We start from the raw sequence: 22,503 nt of genomic DNA on the forward strand, positions 1-22,503 counted from the left end.
CTTGTTTAAACGGCAAAACTGAAAGATTAGAGAGGGGAGGGGGCAAGAAGAGGGTTTCCTTTTTAACAAGTACTTAAAACTTGAATAAAAGGATTTACCACTAAGTACAAAATCCTGCTTAATTGTGCTTTTTAATTGTTACTTGTCTGTTGGACTTCACTGCAACAATCATAACAGACTGATTCTATGGAAAGTGGTATTGGGATTTTTTCTTACAGTAGTGTATATCCTTGTTCAACAAACCAGGAATATTCTCTTGTATGCAAGCCAATAGACAAAAGGGCACAGCTGGCAGCCTTGACGGCAGTCTGGGGCTGGCACGGACCTAGCAAGAATCTCTACTAAGGGGCATAAAGTCCTTCCTTCATTTGTTCTAAAAATACCATTCTTTAACCTGGAGAATAACGAACTACTCCCAAAGAAAACCCATCTCAAGAAAGTGTGGATTTTAGAGTTAAATTACAGGAAAAGAGTACAAAATAAATATTAAGAGTATATTTCTTTCATATAGGTGGTGAGAGTCCACAATCAAAGAATAAAGATGTCCATTTGATTCTTCAGAGAGAGGGGTTCTCAGTTTATGTTGAGGCCCAGGTTCCCCTCAGAGTACAGTGCTTGTCAGAGGGATTTAGGGTATGGTTTGTGGCTCCTTTTTCACCTCATTGGAAATCTGTCACAGACCCTCCATAATTGGTTGCAGGGGCTTGTCTTTTGCCTCCTTCCATAAATCTACAATATACTCCTATTCCATAACCTCTGCTGATATGTTTCAGTACTGGTGTGGATATCTACTGTTTGTTTGCTTGTGGGCAAGTGTCTTATAGTTTATATATATATATATATATATATATATATATATATATATATATATATTAATATTAATATATATGGGCGTGCCTAGTTTAAATTTCGCGCATCAGTTTTCGTGTTTATGCGTGTCAGTTTAATGCTCGTCGGGACAGAGCACATCTATTAAGTTCTGTTTTCTTTTTTTCGTGCTTCAGATAGATTACGCATGTCAGATTAGTGCATGTAGATCTTCGCGCACGTTGGGTTTGGCGTGCTTAATTCCCTTATAACTGTCAGAGTTTTTTGCATGCATTATCTTAGCCAGCTATCGGTTACCTAGCATTCAGATGTGAATTTTATATGGCCTCTGTTTTGTTTTACAGTTCTGCTTAGCATGCATTATACTTGTAAGTTTTTGATAGCTACTTAAGGAGTTGGTACGTTACCATTCCTCTGGAGCTTTTTTAGGGGTTATTATTATATTGTTTAAATACAGTGTTTAAAACTGTTGCTGGTTTCTAGGGAATCGTCTATACCAGATAATTCCTTTAATCCCTCTGCAAGGTTTAAAAAGTTGTATCCCTTACCTGCTGCTAATGTTGAATTATGGGAAACTGTTCCCAAAGTTGATGGGGCTATTTCCACACTGGCTAAATGTACTACTCTCCCTTTGGAAAACAGTACTTCTTTTAAAGTCCCTTTGGATATAAAGTATTTTCATAGAAGGGCCTTTTTACAAGCAGGGTATTTGCTTAGGCTTGCTATGTCTATTGCTGATGTGGCTGCTTACTGGTTATCTAGTCTTTCAGAACAGTGTTCTAAGGATTCTGCTAGTGAGAATCTTTTGGCTTTGCTCATAGGCACCAATTCTTTTATTTGTGATACTGCATTTGATATTATGAAGATTAGCACTGCAGAACCTGTTGGCGCTCTACAAATACCTGATGATAATAATAATAATAATATCATAAACATGTATTTGGCAGTCCATGCTAGGAGAGCGTTATGAATTAAAGGGAAAGGAATGTCAAAATTAAACTTGCATCATTCAGATAGAGCATCTAATTATAAGACATTTTTAAATTAATTTCTACTTTCAAATGTGCTTTGTTCTCTTGGTATCCCTTGTTGAAAAAGAATATGCACATATCCTACACTTGTGGGAGCTAGCTGCTAATTGGTACCTGCACACATCTGTCTTATGTGATTGGCAAACTAGATGTATTCATCTAGGTGACAGTAGTGCAATGCTGTTCCTTCGGCAAAGGAAAACAAGATAATGAAGCAAATTTGATCATAGAAGTAAATTGGAAAGTTATTTAAAATTAAATGTTTTATCCAAATTATGAAAGAAAATGTTGGGGTTTCCTATCCATTTAAATCCTGGTCTGCTGTTATGGTGTCAAAATCCAGAGTATTGTCTCTTTCTTTTCAGGGAAAGAAGCAGTTTGATTCTAATTTAGATTCTGTAATATTTACTGTTACTGGTGGTAAAGGGGTTTTTCTTCCTTCACTCAAAAAGTCTAGATGGAAATCTTATTGTTATCGCTCCTTTTGTCAGAATAAAGAACAAAAGGTTGATTCCTTTGTTCAGCAGCAATTACCTCTGGCCTAGTCTGGAGGCCTAGTGCTAATTGGAACAGGTCACAGCAGGCTCAGAAATCTATCCTTACTACCAAATCAGCATGAAAGTTAAGCCTTTTTCAGGAGGCTTGGTTCAGTCTGATCCAGATCCCTGGGAATATAGTTTCCCAAGGTTATTGAATAGGTTTCAAAACAATACGCCCCAGGGGAAGATTTTTTATGAGGTTTGCCTTTCTAGGCAAGCATTTTCAGTTTGTTGCTCTACCATTTGGTCTGGCTACAGCTCCATAGAATTTTCACAAAGGTTCTGGGTGCCCTATTGTCTGTGGACAGAACTCAGGGGATTGTACTATATTCTCTGAGTTAAGGTTAGAGACGTTACTTGCATAAAGAGAGCTACATCTGAGATGAGAAGATGATCACTAGCTGAATGTCGGAGATTTTCCGTTATCCTGACATAGTACCACATAGATCTGATGGTCAGCATGTACGTAAAGATAAATTAATGAAGGTGCATGCTATACATATTCTAAAGCCAAACCTGCATTAAATTCAAGGAAATACACTTTTTGTTTAGAACTAAATGGACATATAGCTTATTTTTATTAAAACAAAAAGTAGTGTAACTAAGTACACCCAGTAGCGCTAATCATAAATCTAAATGTGAATGTTCAATAATTTAAAAAATTATTATTAAATTTGACATATATACAAACCCACAGTGCCTGAAAATACACAATGCAGAAATTAATCCTATGTGATTCAATGATCATATACAGATATATATGTAATATAGGTATATAAATATATATATATATATATATATATATATATATATACACAATACAGAAACAGATCTATTTAATTCAATGATCATAAACAAGTATATATGCAAAATAGATATATCTATACATATAAATATCTATAACATAAAAGTTTGACAGCTCCTCTTTAAAAGGCAGTTCCACAGACCTTGTAACATGATAATTCTGAAAAGAGGAGAAGAGCGCAGACTCAAATGTAGAGTAAAGGATATTTCATATATGTGCACGCACAAAAAGTGGCAACTCACAAAAGGTATAATTTAAAACAGAAAATAACACGATGTGTAAGCGTTACAAATGTAACTTCTCCCACATAACACGGATTCTGCAATACGGCTCCAGAAGACAGCAGTCCCAAATTCCTGGGTAGATGGAAAACAATCCGCGGTCCGGGTGAATGGCGATATCCCCAAAGTTTATCTGGGCTCTTTGTATTCCGTGTGTTAAAGGCAGGCTATATCTGTCCCGCAAATATATAAATATACAAATTGATATAAACAGTTAGTTAATACCTTACTACCTTGATCCTCGGCACACAAGCCGATATGTTCCCAACTGCAGACCGGGAACTACGGCAGCCTCACTGGATCAGTACAAGGGGGCGGGTCTCTACGCGTTTCGTCCCGACACAGTGGGACTTTCTCAAGAGGAATACAAAGAGCCCAGATAAACTTTGGGGATATCGCCATTCACCCGGACCGCGGATTGTTTTCCATCTACCCAGGAATTTGGGACTGCTGTCTTCTGGAGCCGTATTGCAGAATCCGTGTTATGTGGGATAAGTTACACATCGTGTTATTTTCTGTTTTAAATTATACCTGTTGTGAGTTGCCACTTGTTGTGCGTGCACATATATGAAATATCCTTTACTCTACATTTGAGTCTGCGCTCTTCTCCTCTCTTTTCAGCTTATTTTATTCCCTTCATGCCATTTATAAAATACTGGGGTGTTCTTTCTAAGTCTGATAAAGTATTCTCCTCATTGATCATAATAGGAAGTATATAGGCATTTTTGTACAATAAGATCAAAAATCAACACAGTTTTAATATAGATCACTGATACAAATAAGGTACTTATTTCCCCGAATCCCCTGTGATGTTTTTTAAACCAAAGTCTCAGAATGTACAAGTCAGTTCGTTATGAAGATATTTTTTGATGTGCTGCAACAATTTGTCATATTTATTCCTCACTAGAGGTATTAGCACTCCATTTCCCAAGTACCTTCTGTACAATTTCTATGGTATTTATGCTTAAAGAAAGCCTACAACCTCCACTTAAATAGGGAATACTTAATCTGGAATTGCCCAAATAATGTTGAAGATGGTACAAATATTACAAATATGATACTTATTATAATTTGCAAATAGTTAAAAAACAGTTCTTTTTATTATTTGACCATTCTTTGTCATTTCCACATAGCTGGCAAGTCTTGATTTGAACTGTATCTAAACAGGTATGGCTCTTCGTGGCAGAGACGATAGACAGATGGCGAAGAAGGATTCTTGTTTTGGATTGCATGTACATCATCTACATTGGAAGTTAGATTAAGATGGTCCTTTGTTGTAGATTGAGCATTAAGGATTTGCGGGCTAGTCAAATCAAGGCAGTTATGTATAGATGATATGTCCCAGCACATGTTGTCTAGTGGCTGTGTGTAGCTGGAGATATGTTTTTCTGTACATGGAATTTTTCCAAACAGTTCTGTGTTCCATGGATGTTCGTCTTTATTAAATAAATTAAAGCCTGTAGCTGGAGTTATCAGATCACCACTATGGCACTTCTCATTGTCACTTTGGTTGCATCCATTAGTCTTTTCCACATCACTGAAAGGTTCCATAAAATAGGCGCCTCTATCAGAATTATAGCTTTTTGAAAGGGACAAACAATTATTTAGCATGTTTTGCTCTGGTGCTTGCTCCATCTCTATGTCATTAAAATCATAAGAAGGAAGTATTCTCTCTTGGTTCATAGCTATATAGGCTAGGTTCTCCTGATTTAGTTCACCTGCAAAGGACTGAGACAGAAATTACATTTGTTAATATAATATTGGTATATTTCTTCCCCCTATTACAGAATTGCTATTTTGTTTGGATAGGAAATATATAACGATTCTAACCATGTTTAAAAGATTTATTTTTTTGAATAGTGAATAATCATACTCAGTGGAAGCCATCTTTAAAGCTAGTTCATAGCTAGGAACAAATGCACCTATAAATGTTTCTTAAACCTAGATTTTCACTTATTTACCTGGTGCCGCACTTTTTCACTCTGATTGTTACTAAGCTCTTTACTCACATTGAGTCTGCCTAAAGGATATAATATTGGGCTCTCTGAACTGATATAAAGGCCCTGTAGACTAGAAACTCTGAAAATGAATGACCACACCACTCTTTAATAAGAGCTGTGTGTTTTGTTCTGATATACTAAACAAGGCATTAGAAAGGTGGAGTAAGTTTATGAGGCCTATTTATCAAGCCGTCAACCGCAAATACGCCGGAATTCTGCTGCGCAATTGTGGCGAGCTTGATTCGACCTATTTATCGAAGCCTACAGACCAGCAAAAGTTGAAATTTGTGACGTAATATATGATCCGTCAGTCTCAATCCGACACAGATCGATGCTTACGTTATTACAGATGTTCCGAATACAAATTCGGCACTATCTGACACTTTTTGCAATTTAACAAATTTCTAACAGGTACGCTCGCCACTATTCCGGCCCAGCGTACCTGGTTTTCAATCCGCCACCCTGGAGGCTGTGGATGCCATAGGAATCAATGGGAGTCTGAAAGCAGCGAAAGCTTATGTTCGATGCTGCCAGATATCCCATTGATTTCTATGGTAGAAAACAAATTACGTTTACACCTAACACCCTAACATAAACCCATTGTCTAAACACCCCTAGTCTGACGCCCGACATTGCCACAACATAAATAAATTTATTAACCCCTATCCTGCCGCTCCCGGACCCAGCCACAACTGTAATAAAATTATTAACCCCTAAACCCCTGGCCTCGCACATCACTACCATTAACTAAACCTATTAACCCCTAAACCACCAGCCCCCCACATCACCATAAACTAAATTAAGCTATTAACCCCTAAACCTAACAACCTGCTAACTTTACATTAAAATTACCTCATCCATATCTTATAATAAATTAAAACTTACCTTTAGAATTAAAATAAACTATACCATATATACTATATATATATATATATATATATATAAAGATACCAAGAGAACGAAGAAAAATTGATAATAGAAAGTTGCTTAAAATTGCATGCTCTATCTGATTCATGACAATTTAATTTTGACTAGACTATCCCTTTAATCCCAGCCCTGTAAACTTAAATTTGCAGTAAACACCTTGGGGCCGACTTATTAAGGCCCAAATGGAGCTGAATGCAGCTGTTTCTGCTCAAGCTTTCAGGATCGCTGGAAATAGGAGTTTAGAAGCAGTGGTCTTAAGACCGCTGCTCCTTAACTCATCCGCCATCTCTGAGGCAGCGGACAGCAATCAGCCAGATCGGATACGATCTGGTTGATTGACACCCCCTGCAAGCAGAGCGGTATTGCACAAGTATTTTTACGAGAAATGCTTGTGCAATGATAAATGCAGACAGCATATGCTACTACAGCGGATCATGTCCGTCCGCACAATGATAGCCCCCTTGTATTTACAAGACATTTCTGTTGTTTTGCTATAGGATAACATATCAGCCAACACTTACCTTATCTGGAGGAATCAATTCAGGTTTGAGTTTGCACACAAGACTAGTCATGTTAATTAAGTTAGGATTAATTCCATTGTTTTGCAGTTGTTATTAGTTAAAGGCAATTAGGGTGATATATGTAGCAGAGTTAGCCTTGATAAGTCTACATTTTCCAGGTTTGACAATTAGAATATCCATAATTTTCAGTACTAAATTACTTGAAAAGGGAGCAAAACAATTAAAATATATTGCAATTTTTTTACTATGCATAACTAAACATTGTTATATATTAAAATCTCAAGATGTTTACAGTCCCTTTAAGCCTTATAAACATAATTATCTTTCATCAGCTGGTAATTTGTATAGCGTCGCCAAATTCTGTAGCGCTGGGTACAATGATAGGGGTATACAATGACTTGTGATAAAATACAAAACATAACAAAACTAAATAAATCTAGTACAGGAGGAAGAGGGCCCTGCTCGGGAGAACTCACAGTCTACAGGTTTTGGGTGCAGAGACATAAGGGGCAAGATTACATATGCATAACTGCTGAAACCCGCACCACCCGTAATTTCGCCAGTGATTTACGGCACTTTAGAAACTGCCGGGGCCTAAGAAAATAAAAAAAAATATCAAATCTCCCGTAAAAGTCTAACCCGCCTACCAAAGATAAACCTGACACGTAAAACCCCTATATCCGCAATCCCCCACATTGCAACTAATAATAAAAGTATTAACCCCTAAACCAACAACCCCCCACAACGCAATATGCCTAATTAAACTATTAACCCCTAATCCGCCATTTACCCACATCGCGATCTACCTAGTAAAAGTATTAACCCCTAAATCCTCCAACCCCAACATCGCAAACTACCTAATAAATGTATTAACCCCTAATCCACCATTAACCCACATCGCAAAGTACCTATTAAAACTATTAACCCCTATTCCGCCATTAACCCACATCACAATAATCCTAATAAAACTATTAACCCCTTATCCGCCAAACCCCCACAACGCAAGTACCCTAATTAACCTATTAATCCCTAATCCTCTAAACACCCACAACACAAATTACTAATTAAATAACTTAACTCCCTAACCTAACACCCCCTAAATTAACCCCAATTGCCTAAATTACATTTAAAATAAAAAAGCTAACATTACTTAAACATAAAAAAAACTAAAATTAAACTAATCTAAGATTACAAAAAATAGAAAAGTCTAACATTTCATAAATATATATAATAAACCAAATTATCAAAAATTTTAAAATTAAACCTATTCCCTATGAAAATAAAAAAAAAACTCCCCAAAATAAAAACACCCCCTAATCTAATGCTAAACTACCAATAGCCCTTGAAAGGGCTTTTTGTACGGCATTGCCCTAAGTTAAACAGCACGTTTGCATTTAAAAAAAAGTCTCCCGTTAACAGTAAAACCCACCACCCACCAAAATAAATAAACCTAACACTAAAAAAACTCAACTACCCATTGCCCCTAAAGGGGCATTTGTATGGGCATTTCCCTTAAAAGGGCATTCAGCTCTTTTACTTCCCTTAAAAGGGCATTCAGCTCTTTTAAGAGTGCCCAATAAATCCCTAATCTAAAAAAAAAAATCTTTTAAAAAATCCTATATCTAACCCCCAAATAGGTACTCATCATTCCTGAAGTCCGGTGGAGAAGGTCCTGTTCCAGGCGGTGAAGTCTTCTTCCAAGTGGCCGACATCTTCTTCCAAGCGGGGACCACTTCCTTCTTCTTCCGGGACCAAGCCGGCGGGGAGCGAAGATGAGGTACGGAGCAGGACTTTTTTTTTTTTAAGGTAAAAGAGCTGTTTAATTTAGGGCAATGCCCTACAAAAGGCCCTTTTAAGGGTTATTGGTAGTTTAGCATTAGATTAGGGGGTGTTTTTATTTTGGGGGGGTTATTTTCATAGGGATTAGGTTTATTTTTTATAATTTGGTTTATTATTTTATGTAATGTTAGACTTTTTTAATTTTTGTAATCTTAGATTAGTTTAATCTTAGTTTTTTTTATTTTTAAGTAATGTTAGCTTTTGTATTTTAATTGTAACTTAGTATTTTTTAATTTAGGTAACTGGGGTTAATTTAGGGGGTGTTAGGTTAGGGGGTTTAGTAATTTAATTAGTTGTGGGGGTTTGGTGGATTAGGGGTTAATAGATTTATTAGGATTATTGCTTTGTGTGGGTTTGGCGGATTAGGGGTTAATAGTTTTATTAGGTTTACAGGTATTGCGATGTGGGTTAATACATTTATTCGTTTTTTTGTGATGTGGGTTAATGGCGGATTATGGGTTAATACATTTATTAGTTTTTTTGCGATGTGGGTTAATGGGGGATTAGGGGTTAATTAATTTATTAGGTTTATTGCGATGTGGGTTAATGGCGGATTACGGGTTAATATACTTTTTTAGTTATTGCGGTGGGGGATTGCGGTTGACAGGTAGATAGATATTGTGCATGCGTTGTGTTAGTTTATATTTTCAGGCAGTTACAGGAGTTACGGTGCTCACATTGTCAGCGCAAGGCTTGCTGTGCCTGCCTATGTGTGTATGTGTTTATGTATATAATGTGAAATTCATTTATAAGAGATTGTTTATATGTGTTTTAAATCCTAACCTAACTGCTTTACCAAACTAATGTTTGATCGATCTTCGAGGAATCGAGGTTACCATAGTTAGCTCGTACTCATTATTTTTAATGTGCCTTTACGAGTACATAGTCCGTAATTTCTAGCTAAAACATATTTTAGTATCTAAATAACTTTTTATTTTTTTTTATTTACCTGCTATCTGCTATGTAATCAACCACTGCATGATAATCTCTAAATGCTGTTGGAGACGATTGTGTAATATTTTCCATAGTTTAAAACAAAGGCTTGATTCAAACAAAAACTTCATAGTGCTAAATACATTCTGCATTAATCTACATTTCTGACAAGTGATCTACAAATGATTAAACAGATTTTAATGGACATTTCTTCAAGTTATGAAACTTCTTATATTTATAAGTTGTACTGCCAGACAATTGCTTTTTTATTTTTGTAACATTTAGTCAGTACTAACAAAATGTAATTCTATCATTCTGTAAAAAGGAATGTAAATCACTATTGCTTTTGCTGACACCTAGGAGGGGAGCTCATGTAATATCACACTGTAAAGATAGGCCTCAAGCTATAATTATGTTGTTTAACCTGTTCACATTATGCAGCTTGCTCTAAATGTGCAATAGCTTTTTACATGTCTCAAAGAAATGTAGGTAAAATGTATTTTACCCTTGGGCAATATGAAATCATTCAGTCAGTCGACCTCTGGAATGTTGCAAGTTGAATACTTGATTAGTATATCATATCCATTTAGCAAATGACACTTCTATACTAATGACACATAAATCCTAAGCTATGACCCTGTATTTACAAGGTTATGTAATGTGCAAATCTTCTTGCTTCCTCATTGACCTGCTAGACAGTTCTTACAGGAACAGTCTAATATAAGGGTATCAATTTGTTACATTATCTTAATATGGATTCTCACTAGTAACTTTGCATTCAACCCCAAAAAGTGGTTAAAGACATACTTGGGAACCATATGAAATTCCATGATCTTCCTAAAAGGGACACACACTGCTATTGGTAACTAGGGTCAATTACAATCCTTTTGAAAAGTATATCAAATTGTTTTCAGCAGTAAATCAATTTTTGTGTCTAGGGGATTTTTGTAGATAGATAATTTGAAAAATGTTTCTAAAGAACTTTGATTGACATTGTAATTACCATTTAACATTTGTGTGATAATAAAGTTCTAATTATAGCATGTTATTATTCCATCAGGATATCCCTTTAAAAACCGGCTACATTGTAGGGAATAATTTACCCATAACATTCAGTCTGTGAATAAGATCTGCTCTTCGATAAAATCCTCTTAGTGCCTCTTCTTCTTAAAGGTTTATGTTTCTCATTTAACAGTTCCTTTGTTGCTTTTAAGCCTCATTTTTTGTCGTACACTGCTACTTTTTACTTATCTACCTGTATAACCTTTACAATATGCTTACTCTTTTTATCCTTTCTTGAAGAAGCAGCAATGCACTACTGTGAGCTAGCTGAAGTATTGAATGGGCCAATAACACGAGGCATATAGGTGTAACCACCAATCAACACCTCCTGAGCTTACCTAGGTATCCTTTTCAGCCAAGGATACCATGAGAATAAAACAAATGAGCTTATAGAAGTAAATTGGAACATTGTTTAAAATCACATGCTCTCTCTGAATCATTAAAGAAAAAAAATGGATTTTATGTAACTTTAAGTGTGGTTTAATTTATTTACGCCTGCAACATTCTACACGGTGATTGGTTAACACACGTTTTTTTCATACCTGTCTGTAATTGGACATGCAAAGGAGACCAGGAACAAGTGTTCAAGGGGTATATCCTAAATTGTTGTTCATTTGCAAATCCTTGAAAATTTTGCTAACAAAATGACAGTTACATTTCGCAATACAGTTCTTTATTGCTGATATAGGCTATGAGTTGCATGCCCCTTTAAGGTAAAGAGTGGTAGCAAAAGTTTGTTCAGTCATTTAGCTTTGAAATGTAATCAATAATATTTTAGACTCAACATATAAATACAATCAGTAACCGCCTCCTTTTTCACAAACTCTTCCCATTAACTCCTGTTTCCAAAACTTGTTATGCATAGATGGGGGAAATTACTCATGTTCCTTAGTAGCAAATGCTCAATGGAGAATCCTTTAAAACCTTTGCTGAACTTAGGGAGGCATTCCCAAGCCCTTCTCCTCATGGTTATCCTATTTCCAGTTACACAGTTTTATATCTACTCATCCTAACAAGAAGAATTTGATCAGACCACAGACTACAAAAAAAATTATGTTCAAAACAACCTCAAACTTTCATTCTCTTATACAAATATAACAATCTCTAAAGAACAATGGAGTAAGATTTTTCTTTCTACTAAAAAAACTCTTCTATCTAGGTCTCTGTTTTAGAAACAAACCTTTAATTATTAATGTGATGGTATCTCACACGAACCTGCCTTCACTCCATGTATCCCTCTATGTCTGGAGAGTGGGAGAGAGGATTCTCTTAGCCTTATGTGGTGGGGATGTGCTTTATTGGATTGGGGGATTAATGTCATTGAACTCTCTGAGTTTTTCTATAGACTCTTCCCCACTAATTTTCCTTTTAAATTGTCCACCTTTGACAACCTGTAAATATAAACTAACATATTTTAATACTATGGTAAATTGAGCTAAGTGTCTTATCTCACTCGACTGGAAACAAACAACATGCTCCTCTATCCTTGATTGGAAGCTCTCAGTGACAGATACACCGACTTAAAAAAACATATTGTTAATACAAATAAATTCTTATTGGAATGGAGTCTCATAATGGTTTAATCTTTTGCCATATTCTTTTGGTTCATTTTGTTAAATTATATTGTGATTACCTTTCATTATATTTCCCTAGCTATTATACAACGTCATGAATCTAAAAGGCACTTTCTCTTCATTTGAACTTTTCCTGTCTTTACTTTTTTTTCTCTCACTTTATTGTATACGTATCCCTTTCATATTATAGTGTGATTCTTTATATTTTATTATATTTTGTTACCTGTTATAAAATTAATTTAAGGAAATGTACAGTATCTCACAAAAGTGAGTACATCCCGCAAATTTTTATAAATATTTTATTATATCTTTTCATGTGACAATACTGAAGAAATGACACTTTGCTACAATGTAAAGTAGTGAGTGTACAGCCTGTATAGCAGTGTAAATTTGCTGTCCCCTCAAAATAACTCAACACACAGCCATTAATGTCTAAACCGTTGGCAACAAAAGTGAGTACACCCCTAAGTGGAAATGTCCAAATTGGGCCCAATTAAACATTTTCCTTCCCTGGTGTCATGTGACTCGTTAGTGTTACAAGGTCGCAGGTGTGTTAAATTTGGTGTTATCGCTCTCACACTCTCTCATACTGGTAACTGGAAGTTCAACATGGCACCTCATGGCAAAGAACTCTCTGAGTATCTGAAAAAAGAATTGTTATTCTACATAAAGATGGCCTAGGCTATAAGAAGATTGCCAAGACCCTGAAACTGAGCTGCAGCACGGTGGGCAAGACCATACAGCAGTTTCACAGAACAGGTTCCACTCAGAACAGGCCTCACCATGGTCGACCAAAGAAGTTGAGTGCACGTGTTCAGTGTCATATCCAGGGGTTGTCTTTGGGAAATAGACGTATGAGTGCTGCCAGCATTGCTGCAGAGTTTGAATGGGTGGGGGTTCAGACCATACACCACACACTGCATCAAATTGGTCTGCATGGCTGTCATCCCAGAAGGAAGCCTCTTCTAAAGATGATGCACAAGAAAGCCCGCAAACAGTTTGCTGAAGAAAAGCAGACTAAGGACATGGATTACTGGAACCATGTCCTGTGGTCCGATGAGACTAAGATAAACTTATTTGGTTCAGATGGTGCCAAGCGTGTGTGGCGGCAACCAGGTGAGGAGTACAAAGACAATGTGTCTTGCCTACAGTCAAACATGGTGGTGGGAGTGTCATGGTCTGGGCCTGCATGAGTGCTGCCGGCACTGGGGAGCTACAGTTTATTGATGGAACCATGAATGCCAACATGTACTCTGACATACAGAAGCAGAGCATGATCCCCTCCCTTCGGAGACTGGGCCGCAGGGCAGTATTCCAACATGATAATGACCCCAAACACACCTCCAAGACGACCACTGCCTTGCTAAAGAAGCTGAGGGTAAAGGTGATGGACTGGCCAAGCATGTCTCCAGACCTAAAACCTATTGAGCATTTGTGGGGTATCCTCAAACGGAAGGTGGGGGAGCGCAAGGTCTCTAACATCCACCAGCTCTGTGATGTCGTCATGGAGGCGTGGAAGAGGACTCCAGTGGCAACCTGTGAAGCTCTGGTGAACTCCATGCCCAAGAGGGTTAAAGGGACACTGAACCCACATTTTATTTCCTTTCGTGATTCAGATAGAGCATGCAATTTTAAGCAAATTTCTAATTTACTCCTATTATCAATTTTTCTTTGTTTTCTTGCTATCTTTATTTGAAAAAGAAGGTATCTAAGGGTTTTTTTGGTTCAGGGCTCTGGACAGCACTTTTTTTATTGGTGGATGAATTTATCCACCAATCAGCAAGAACAACCTAAGTTGTTCACCAAAAATGGGCCAGCATCTGAACTTAGATTCTTGCATTTAAAATAAAGATACCAAGAGAATGAAGAAAATTTGATAATAGGAGTAAATTAGAAAGTTGCTTAAAATGTTATTCTCTATCGCAGAGCTTTCCAAACTTTTCATGTTGATGACACTATTTTTAGACCTACATCATTTTGTGACACAGTAATTCAGTTGTACTAGCAAACAGGAGGTTAGACTAACTTGTTTTAAAAGATATGGACACATACATAAATTATATAATAACTAAATGTATTTACAAGTAATAGTATGTGCAAGAATTTAAAAAAAAAGTTTAATAACACCAATAGCTACTTATTTTTTTTAATGGGATTTATGGGGTTAATGGGATGAACACAGTTTCTGAATATTTAGTGGAATATTAGATAAAGACACTTGCATTTCATCATCAAGCATTTTAAAGCTTCCACTTCCTATCCATATATCAGGAGCAAGAGCAGCAATGCAATGCTGGGAGCTAGCTGCAAAAAACAAAACACTTTGACTTCTGACTTTAGCTCAGCATTTAAGCTGCCGCCCTCAGAGCTCTGCGAGTCCGACTGACTACTGCCTGCGCTGCAAACACACTGCTGTCCCACTCACTGACTACACATGCAGTCACAAGCCGATTGAGGAGACTACATGTGCAGTCAGGAGCCAATGTGCCACCAAAGCCACTAATGGGAATAGTTTCAGTTTTCGCTGAGCTGCGCCAATAGGTTAAGATCATCTGTGACCCACTAGGTATCAATCACGTGTCAACCATGTGATATGCGTAGCAGGCGGAAAGGCGGAAACCCCCCCAAAATTTTTTCAATTTGTGCTGAAGCAGGGACACACCTACACACTGCTGCCGGAACACTAATGTGTCACGACACAGTTTGGAAAGCACTGCCCAATTTGGACATTTCCACTTAGGGGTGTACTCACTTTTGTTGCCAATGGTTTAGACATTAATGGCTGCGTGTTGAGGTATTTTGAGGGGACAGCAAATTTATTATTATTTATTATTAGCAAACTGTATTATATATCCAGATTACACATCCCAGTAACTTTAAATAGACAGTCTACTCCAGAATTTTGATTGATTAAAAAGATAGGCAATCCCTCTATTACCCACAAAGAGCACAATGTTATCTATATGGCACACATGAACTAAAGCCCTCTAGCTGTAAAAAAACTGTCAAAATGCACTGAGATAAAAGGCGGCCTTCAAAGGCTTAGAAACTAGCATGAGCCTAGCTTGGTTTAGCTTTTAACAAAGAATACCAAGAGAACAAAGCAAATTTGATGATAAAAGTAAATTGGAAAGAAGTTTAAAAATGCATTCCCTACCTGAATCATGAAAGTTTAATTGTGACTAGACTGTCCCTTTAACTGTGTCTCCATTACAGAGTTTAACCACAGAAAGGGCTCAGGGACAATGGTTTTTAGTGCTATAGATAGCAAAAGTCACAAAAAGTGCAATTATTCAATAACTCTGACCAACAAACTTACCTACAGGCTGAAGTGTGACCCCTTCTGCCGGTAGTCTGCCAAGCTCTAGTTGCTCACATTCACATATGAACATCTAAGTAATATTAAATAGTAACAATGCTGCTTAGCGATGTATCATATCAAAATGTCACAGGATCATATGCTCATTACAGATTCTATATTTAGTTACTGCTCTAAATGAAGAACAGGGCTTTGCATTGTACTGAACTACAACCCATCTCACAGATTGCCATTCATATCGTTATCAATCGTGCTCTATGGCTAAGCCTAACCGACTTATATACTGAGTAGTGCAATAATGCTTTAACAAATTAGAGAATGCACTTTTTGCACTACAATGTCCCTTTAAAAGCAAGCAGTCTGAGATTAACATGCAAATGTATTTATTGAAATAATATTGTTTCTTCTTCTCTGTGAAAGGCACATTTGTGTAAAAGAGCCTGCTCTATTTGATCACTCCCTGGTTGAGCATTTCTCTCTTTTGTAATGTATGCAAATTATGACCCTCAGATATTAGTCTCCCAAAGGGAGGTGCAGGTACCCTGATATGGATCCAGGAGTGTGACTACAGGGGTATCAGAGATCTCAACTGTGAGGGCCCATCATGCACTTTAATGAGCAGTGGTGACATTGCAAGAGGGCCTTGTGTGCCCCATAAAAAACGCAGGGCTCACAGTGTAGGAAACGTGTATGGATTTGCCTTTGAGTTATAATATTAGGAGTTTTTCATGCTTTGGAAGGGGCACTGTTGAAATTGGGGGGCTACCACTGCCTTTGCCCTGAGACTTAATGGGTTCTTGTTATGCCCTTGTGTGGATCTGCTGTCCTGTGTGCCTAGAAGGATGCACTGTATTATTGTATATGACTGTGTATAAATGGTCCAGCTCCTAAGCTTACATTCCTGCTTTTGAAATAAAGATGCAAAGAGAACAAAGAAAAATTGATAATAGGAGTCAATTACAAAGTTCTATCTGAATCATGAAAGAAAAAATGTGGGTTTCATATCCCTTTAAGGTAAAAAACAAAACAAAATCAAATTAAAAACACATGTGTAGTCATGATTAGGATTAAATAGATTAGCAGTCCGGTTATTGTTCACATTGAATACACATATTTTGCTTTTGTGAAGGTCCATAAAACAAACTTTTGATAAAATCATGAAACACCTGTTTATTATACTTCATATGTTTAATTCATTTTCCTGATAAATTATAAAAATAACCACTGAGTTTTTATTATTGTAAATGGCTCGTCTTCTAATGAATTAGAATGGCTTAGAAAAAAGAAGAAAAAAAGAAGAAGAAAAAAAGATTTTACCTCATCACTTCTGCTCTTCTTAAGTCCCAGGCTTGTGGAAACAACAGCCGTACGCTTTTTATGGCCGGTTTTTCGTGTGTCTGATTCTAATTTTGTTTCTGGTTTTGGATGATCATGAACTCCCTTGGTCTTTCATAAAAACAAGAAAAACACATTTAAATAATAGAATATGATTCATAAAGTTATACATTTGAATGTATTTCATATAAAAAAATCTGTGATATATGTTATGAAAAACATGCATCTTTTGACTTAACACTATTCATTTTTACGGAAGTTTTAACAAACTAATTTCAACAGAAAAAAGAAGCAAAATGTTTGATGGGTTTCTATATTTGTTACCAGTCTAATACACATTTAATGACTTTCCTTTCTCCTGTATTTTTTAAGTTGAATGTTTAAGGGCAAGTTGATATTTAAGGGACATTAAATGCTGGTAGATATTTTTTTTATAGTTCTTAAATGTGCTAAGCAGTGGAGTTAAAGGGACAGTCTACACCATATTGTTATTGTTTAAAAAGATAGATAACGCCTTTACTACACATTTCCCAGCTTTGCACAACCAACATTGTTATATTAATATACTTTATAACATTTAAACCTCTGATTTTCTGCCTGTTTCTTAGCCACTACAGTCAGCCTCTTATCACATGCTGTTTTATTTGCTTTTCGCAAGAGGGGACTTATTCATGTGAGCCATACAGATAACATTGTGTTCTCTCCCGTGGAGTTGTGCATGACACTGCACCAATTGGCTAAAATAAATAGTCATGTGATAAGAGGGCTGGCAGAAGAGGCTAAGATACAAGGTAATCACAGAGGTAAAAAGTATATTAATATAACCATGTTGGTTGTGCAAAACTGGGGAATGGGTAATAAAGGGATTATCTATCTTTTTAAACAATAAACATTCTGGAGTAGACTGTCCCTTTAAGATAACCTTTAAACCTAGGTTAAAACATGGTGTGTCCATTACTTTTTGAAGTCTATAACATTACACGTATTTCTTTATTATTTAAATAATGAATATAATTTTAAAAATAAAACTGCATATTAGTTGTTGCTTACATGGCTATATTTAGCGTTTATTTAGGGTTTAATGTCCCTTTAAAGAAGACTTAAAAGAAAAATATATCATGTCCCAATATTCAACCAAATTTGTGGTCACAGAAGTCTGCTGGCTAAAGTTAAGAACACAATCAACAAACAATTATATATTTACAAAATAAACAAAAATTTAGTTTTGTTATGTATTAGCCACAGCATGATTACATAATGAAAATTCAATTTCCATAATTTAAGGGACATCGTAAGGCAAAAACTACATGTGCTAATTAATTAGAGTTTGAAAGTTTTGCACTACTCACCACGGATGTCTGTGTTTAACCCTCACAAATGGGTTAAACACATATACAATGTACCACCTGGGAGCTGCATACATTTGTTGGCCTCAAGCAGAAAACAACTGGTAAGCATTTCACCTGTGGCAGCCACACAACCCCTCCAATCAACAGCTGTATTTAGCTTGGGAACAGCAGTGCTTGCTGCTCCTGGATGGGACTTTGCCTATGTGTTTAACACACAGAGTTCCATGGTGAACAGTGCAAAAATAAACCAAGGAAATTGTGTTCACACTGTGCTGGGACTATATACCAAAAAAACAGTGGGTAAATGGAGCTCCCTCAGGCTCCAAACCACTAACGTAAAACCATTACAGTAGTATCAGAAGATACCACAGATAAAACCCCTGGCGCTGCAAACCGCAGCTAAATTTGGTAGTGAATGTGTAATAATCAAATTGATGAGAAAATTCTAATTGATGAAAAAAATTGGCACTAAAAGATTTGATAATAGTAAATATATATTTATAAAAAATTCTCAATGATGAATAATTCTTATTAGATAAAACAGCCAAAAAAAAAAAAGACTTAGTGATAACCTAATCGAATAAACTTAGCCTGTAATCAATGGCAGATTTGATAGCTCACAGAGAGAATGAAAATAAAATATAAATTAATTTATTACATCCAATTCATACATACAATATTAAACATTAAAAAACACAATAATGCAACCTAAAAAATACGCTGATCAGGCGTTTACAAGTGTAATATCCGTTATAAACAAAGTCTCCCTATGCATATAGTTTTAAAAAGGACATATAATAAAAAGTAATTGCTGCAAATTGATGCAAAAGGAGATCTGATCTTTTTTTTTTTGGCTGTTTATCTAATAAGAATTATTCATCATTGAGAATTTTTTTATAAATATATATTTACTATTATCAAATCTTTTAGTGCCAATTTAGAATTTTGTTCATCAATTAGAATTTTCTCATCAATTTGAATATTACACATTCACTACCAAATTTAGCTGCGGTTTGCAGTGCCAGGGGTTTTATCTGTGGTATGTTCTGATACTACTGTAGTGGTTTTACGAACAGTGCAAAAATACATGCGATAACAAATCATGACATACTTTCACTATCGTATATCTTTAATAACGCGTGCACACACAATTACAGTCATAAACGTAAGTAAACCTTCATTCACACTTTCTTAAAAAAAAAAAAAATGTTGACGACATTAATTAATTCTAAACGAATGTTGGATGATTTATTTCATATTTTAAAAAAAAAAAAAATGTTCAAAGGAAAAGCTACATTTTGCTATAATGAATGTTACGTTTGATTAACTAAACATATTCAGAATAAATTAACATTTAAATGTTAATTCTCATAGGCTTCGGTATATTTGACAATCAATGTTCAAAAGGTAATTTTGCTACTTGAAATGTGTATTTAATATTTGATATATCAAAATGTAGCTGGTTTTCAAAGACATTCCATTTGTTCTAAAGAAACATTCTAATTGTTGACTAAATATCAAGGAAAATATGTAGGTGGAGAATTATACAACCAACCTGAAAATATATGAATGGTCCTTCATGTCTCCAAAAGTTAGTAACTGGAAATCCTCCATGACCCCGACAAGAAATTAGTTTCAAATTTCCACCACAATTTGGACATCGTTTGCCTGTAATGGTACAGAAAAAGTAAGTTTGTTGACATATCTGTCTATGGGCCTGATGTTCAAAACCTCTCCACTCAGGTGAAATGATCTAAAATCATCCTCCAGCACTCAGATCCCTAGTGAAATTTTCAAAAGGAAGATTTTTCAATACTTCTCAAAGGAGCTTTTCCTGCATTTCTCTATGTGAAGATGAGATAAGCCCAGCACTGCTGCATTTACACTTTGTGCTATTTATTTTATATCACTTTTCACTTCAGGTTAACTTTTCTAACATTTAAACTTTGTACTTTCTATTTTGTATTTGATTTTGTATACAGCAGTGTATTTAGGATTGTGTTTTTACAAATTTTGAATATGCCTTTACGGTTTTTGTGTAATATTAACAAATTAGTCTCATACTTTGTGTATTTATGTTTATCTTTTACAAATGACATTGCATTTCTTCTATTTAAATTAAAACTGAAAAACTGTCCGCTTCAGTTTCCTAGAGAGCTTCATTACTTTCAATGGGACAAATAATCAAACATTCTCTAGTTTGTAGAGAGATTACAGTGCAGACTTTACAGGGACCGAACTCACTGTATTTTCTAAGAAAAACAGAGGAACCTGGAAGTCCCAGAGAGATGAGAGATGCCTTCAAATGGAAGAGAGAAGGTAACTGGAGAACACATGGGGCTAATATAAAGGCTCAGTTTGCATCAATTACACATTAAACTAAAATGTTTTCTTCACCTGCATACAGCTGGCAGGAAAAATCAGTAAGACCAGCTTATTTAAATTGCTTACATATTTTCACAAGAATTGCAGAAGATCTTCAGATATACCCTGGGAACTCCCCTGTCCAGCCCAGGAAACTGCCCTGCCCCTCCCACTTTCTGAAAATACAAAGTGCAATGTAATTTGTAAAAGATTCACAGAAATATACAAAGTAAGATCCTAATTTGTTAAAGTAACGCATAAACTTTCAAAACATAATCAGAATGTGCAAAATCACTGCTAGATCTAAATCTAAATGTATTAAAATATAAATGTGAAATTGCAAAGCTTAACCCTTTGAGTGCTAAGCACTTTCCCACCTGGGTGCTAAGATATTTAAAAAAAAAAAAAAATTACAATTTTTTTTAAACTTTTTTTTAAATTTTTTCAGACCCCCAAGACTTACATTGTTGGAAAGGTTAGCAATTACCTTTCCAATGGTGGGTCTTGGGGGTCTGTAGCTGCTTAGATGCCCGAGATACAGGCTTCTAAGCAGCATGCCCCCTGCTCCTATGCTTAACATTGTTAAGTATAAATAAAGTTGCACTGTGACGTCATCACGTTATTGCGCGTGACGTCACTACGCAAAACGGGAAGCCCCGGCGATGCCTGTCACTCTACACGCACGATCTACTACGCTGGGGTAGGAGCGGGTGGGAGCCCCCAGATCTCCCTCAAGGTGGGAGAGTGCTAGTGATGGCTCTGAGCCGTCATTAGCACCAGAGTGGGAAACTCTGTGACGGCTTAGAGCCGTCATTAGCACTCAAAGGGTTAAATGCAAGAATACTGAAAAGATCCTATCTGAAATGTAAAGTAATATAAAATACAAAGCACAAAGTGTAAGTGTAACAAAACTTTCAAATCATGCAGTGCTATGTTGCTTTGGGTTTGTCTCTCCTTTGCATGCTTAATTGAGAAAGATCTTGCAGTGCTGGAGAGTTCTGCCCTTTTTCTTTTGAGCATTTACTGAGTTCAGCTCCTGTGAAGTCTGAACTACAATTTCTCTCAAAGCTGGAGAACCCTTTGAATATCAGGGTTTTTGTGTCTGAATGTAACTACTGGTTTTAATATTAAGCACTTCTTTACAAAAAGTATATATTATCAACTTGATCAGCTTTCCAGAATAGGTGATCTTAATTAAGGAATTTGGAAGGAGATTGTTTAGTTCTGTGCTAGTGTGAATACAAATGACATCACAGTATATTTTTTATAACAAACATTAGTTAAAGCCAATGTGTAAGTTCTAAATGAAGCTCATAAAATCTATGAAAGTTATAGCTTCATGAGATTACTGAAATACACAAAATTTGGTAAACTGAAAAGTTTGAAGGGACAGTAAACACCCTGTAATTGCAAGACGTGTCTGTTGTGTTTCTATTAGATATCAGCCAAGTCTTAGAGTTTTAAAAACAAATAAAAATAATTTTTACTGCAATTATTTTTCATCATTAGTAAAAGGCATTATATGGAGGGGGTGTGAGAGTTGGATTCACAGATGGTGATTGGAAGGACCCAAAGCATCCTTCCTTTACACATATGGTGACTACTTTTTCAAGATGGCCTCTGCTAGATGCAACAGTGTGCATAAACACTTCCTTCTAGTGGCTTCCATCTTTAAAAATCCACTGCAATTTTTGTCAAGGCTTGAACTTCCATGACCCAGCACACTAGATGATACATGGAATAAAAGCCAATGTAAATAATAGTAGCTAAATCTACCAATGGGAAATCAGATATGG

At 36.0% G+C, this 22,503-nt stretch overlaps 1 protein-coding gene and 1 long non-coding RNA gene across 2 annotated transcripts in view; one reads left to right on the forward strand and one right to left on the reverse strand.

The window, feature by feature from the left end:
- Positions 1 to 4,222: 4,222 nt before the first annotated feature.
- Positions 4,223 to 22,503, reverse strand: part of GCM1 (glial cells missing transcription factor 1) — an 83,436-nt gene continuing 65,155 nt past the window's right edge. The window contains exons 3-5 of the mRNA XM_053710382.1: positions 19,899 to 20,011; positions 16,977 to 17,105; positions 4,223 to 5,212 (exon numbers count right to left, since the gene is read on the reverse strand). Coding sequence (XP_053566357.1) covers positions 4,604 to 5,212; positions 16,977 to 17,105; positions 19,899 to 20,011 — 851 coding nt within the window. The 3' untranslated portion in view covers positions 4,223 to 4,603. The remainder of the gene's footprint in view (positions 5,213 to 16,976; positions 17,106 to 19,898; positions 20,012 to 22,503) is intronic.
- LOC128656465 (uncharacterized) lies at positions 5,139 to 11,233 on the forward strand. The gene is made up of 2 exons (XR_008402009.1): positions 5,139 to 8,709; positions 11,007 to 11,233. It is a non-coding gene; the product is annotated as an uncharacterized LOC128656465 (long non-coding RNA).

This window comes from Bombina bombina, chromosome 4, assembly GCF_027579735.1.
Source record: "Bombina bombina isolate aBomBom1 chromosome 4, aBomBom1.pri, whole genome shotgun sequence".
Lineage (NCBI taxonomy): Eukaryota > Metazoa > Chordata > Amphibia > Anura > Bombinatoridae > Bombina > Bombina bombina.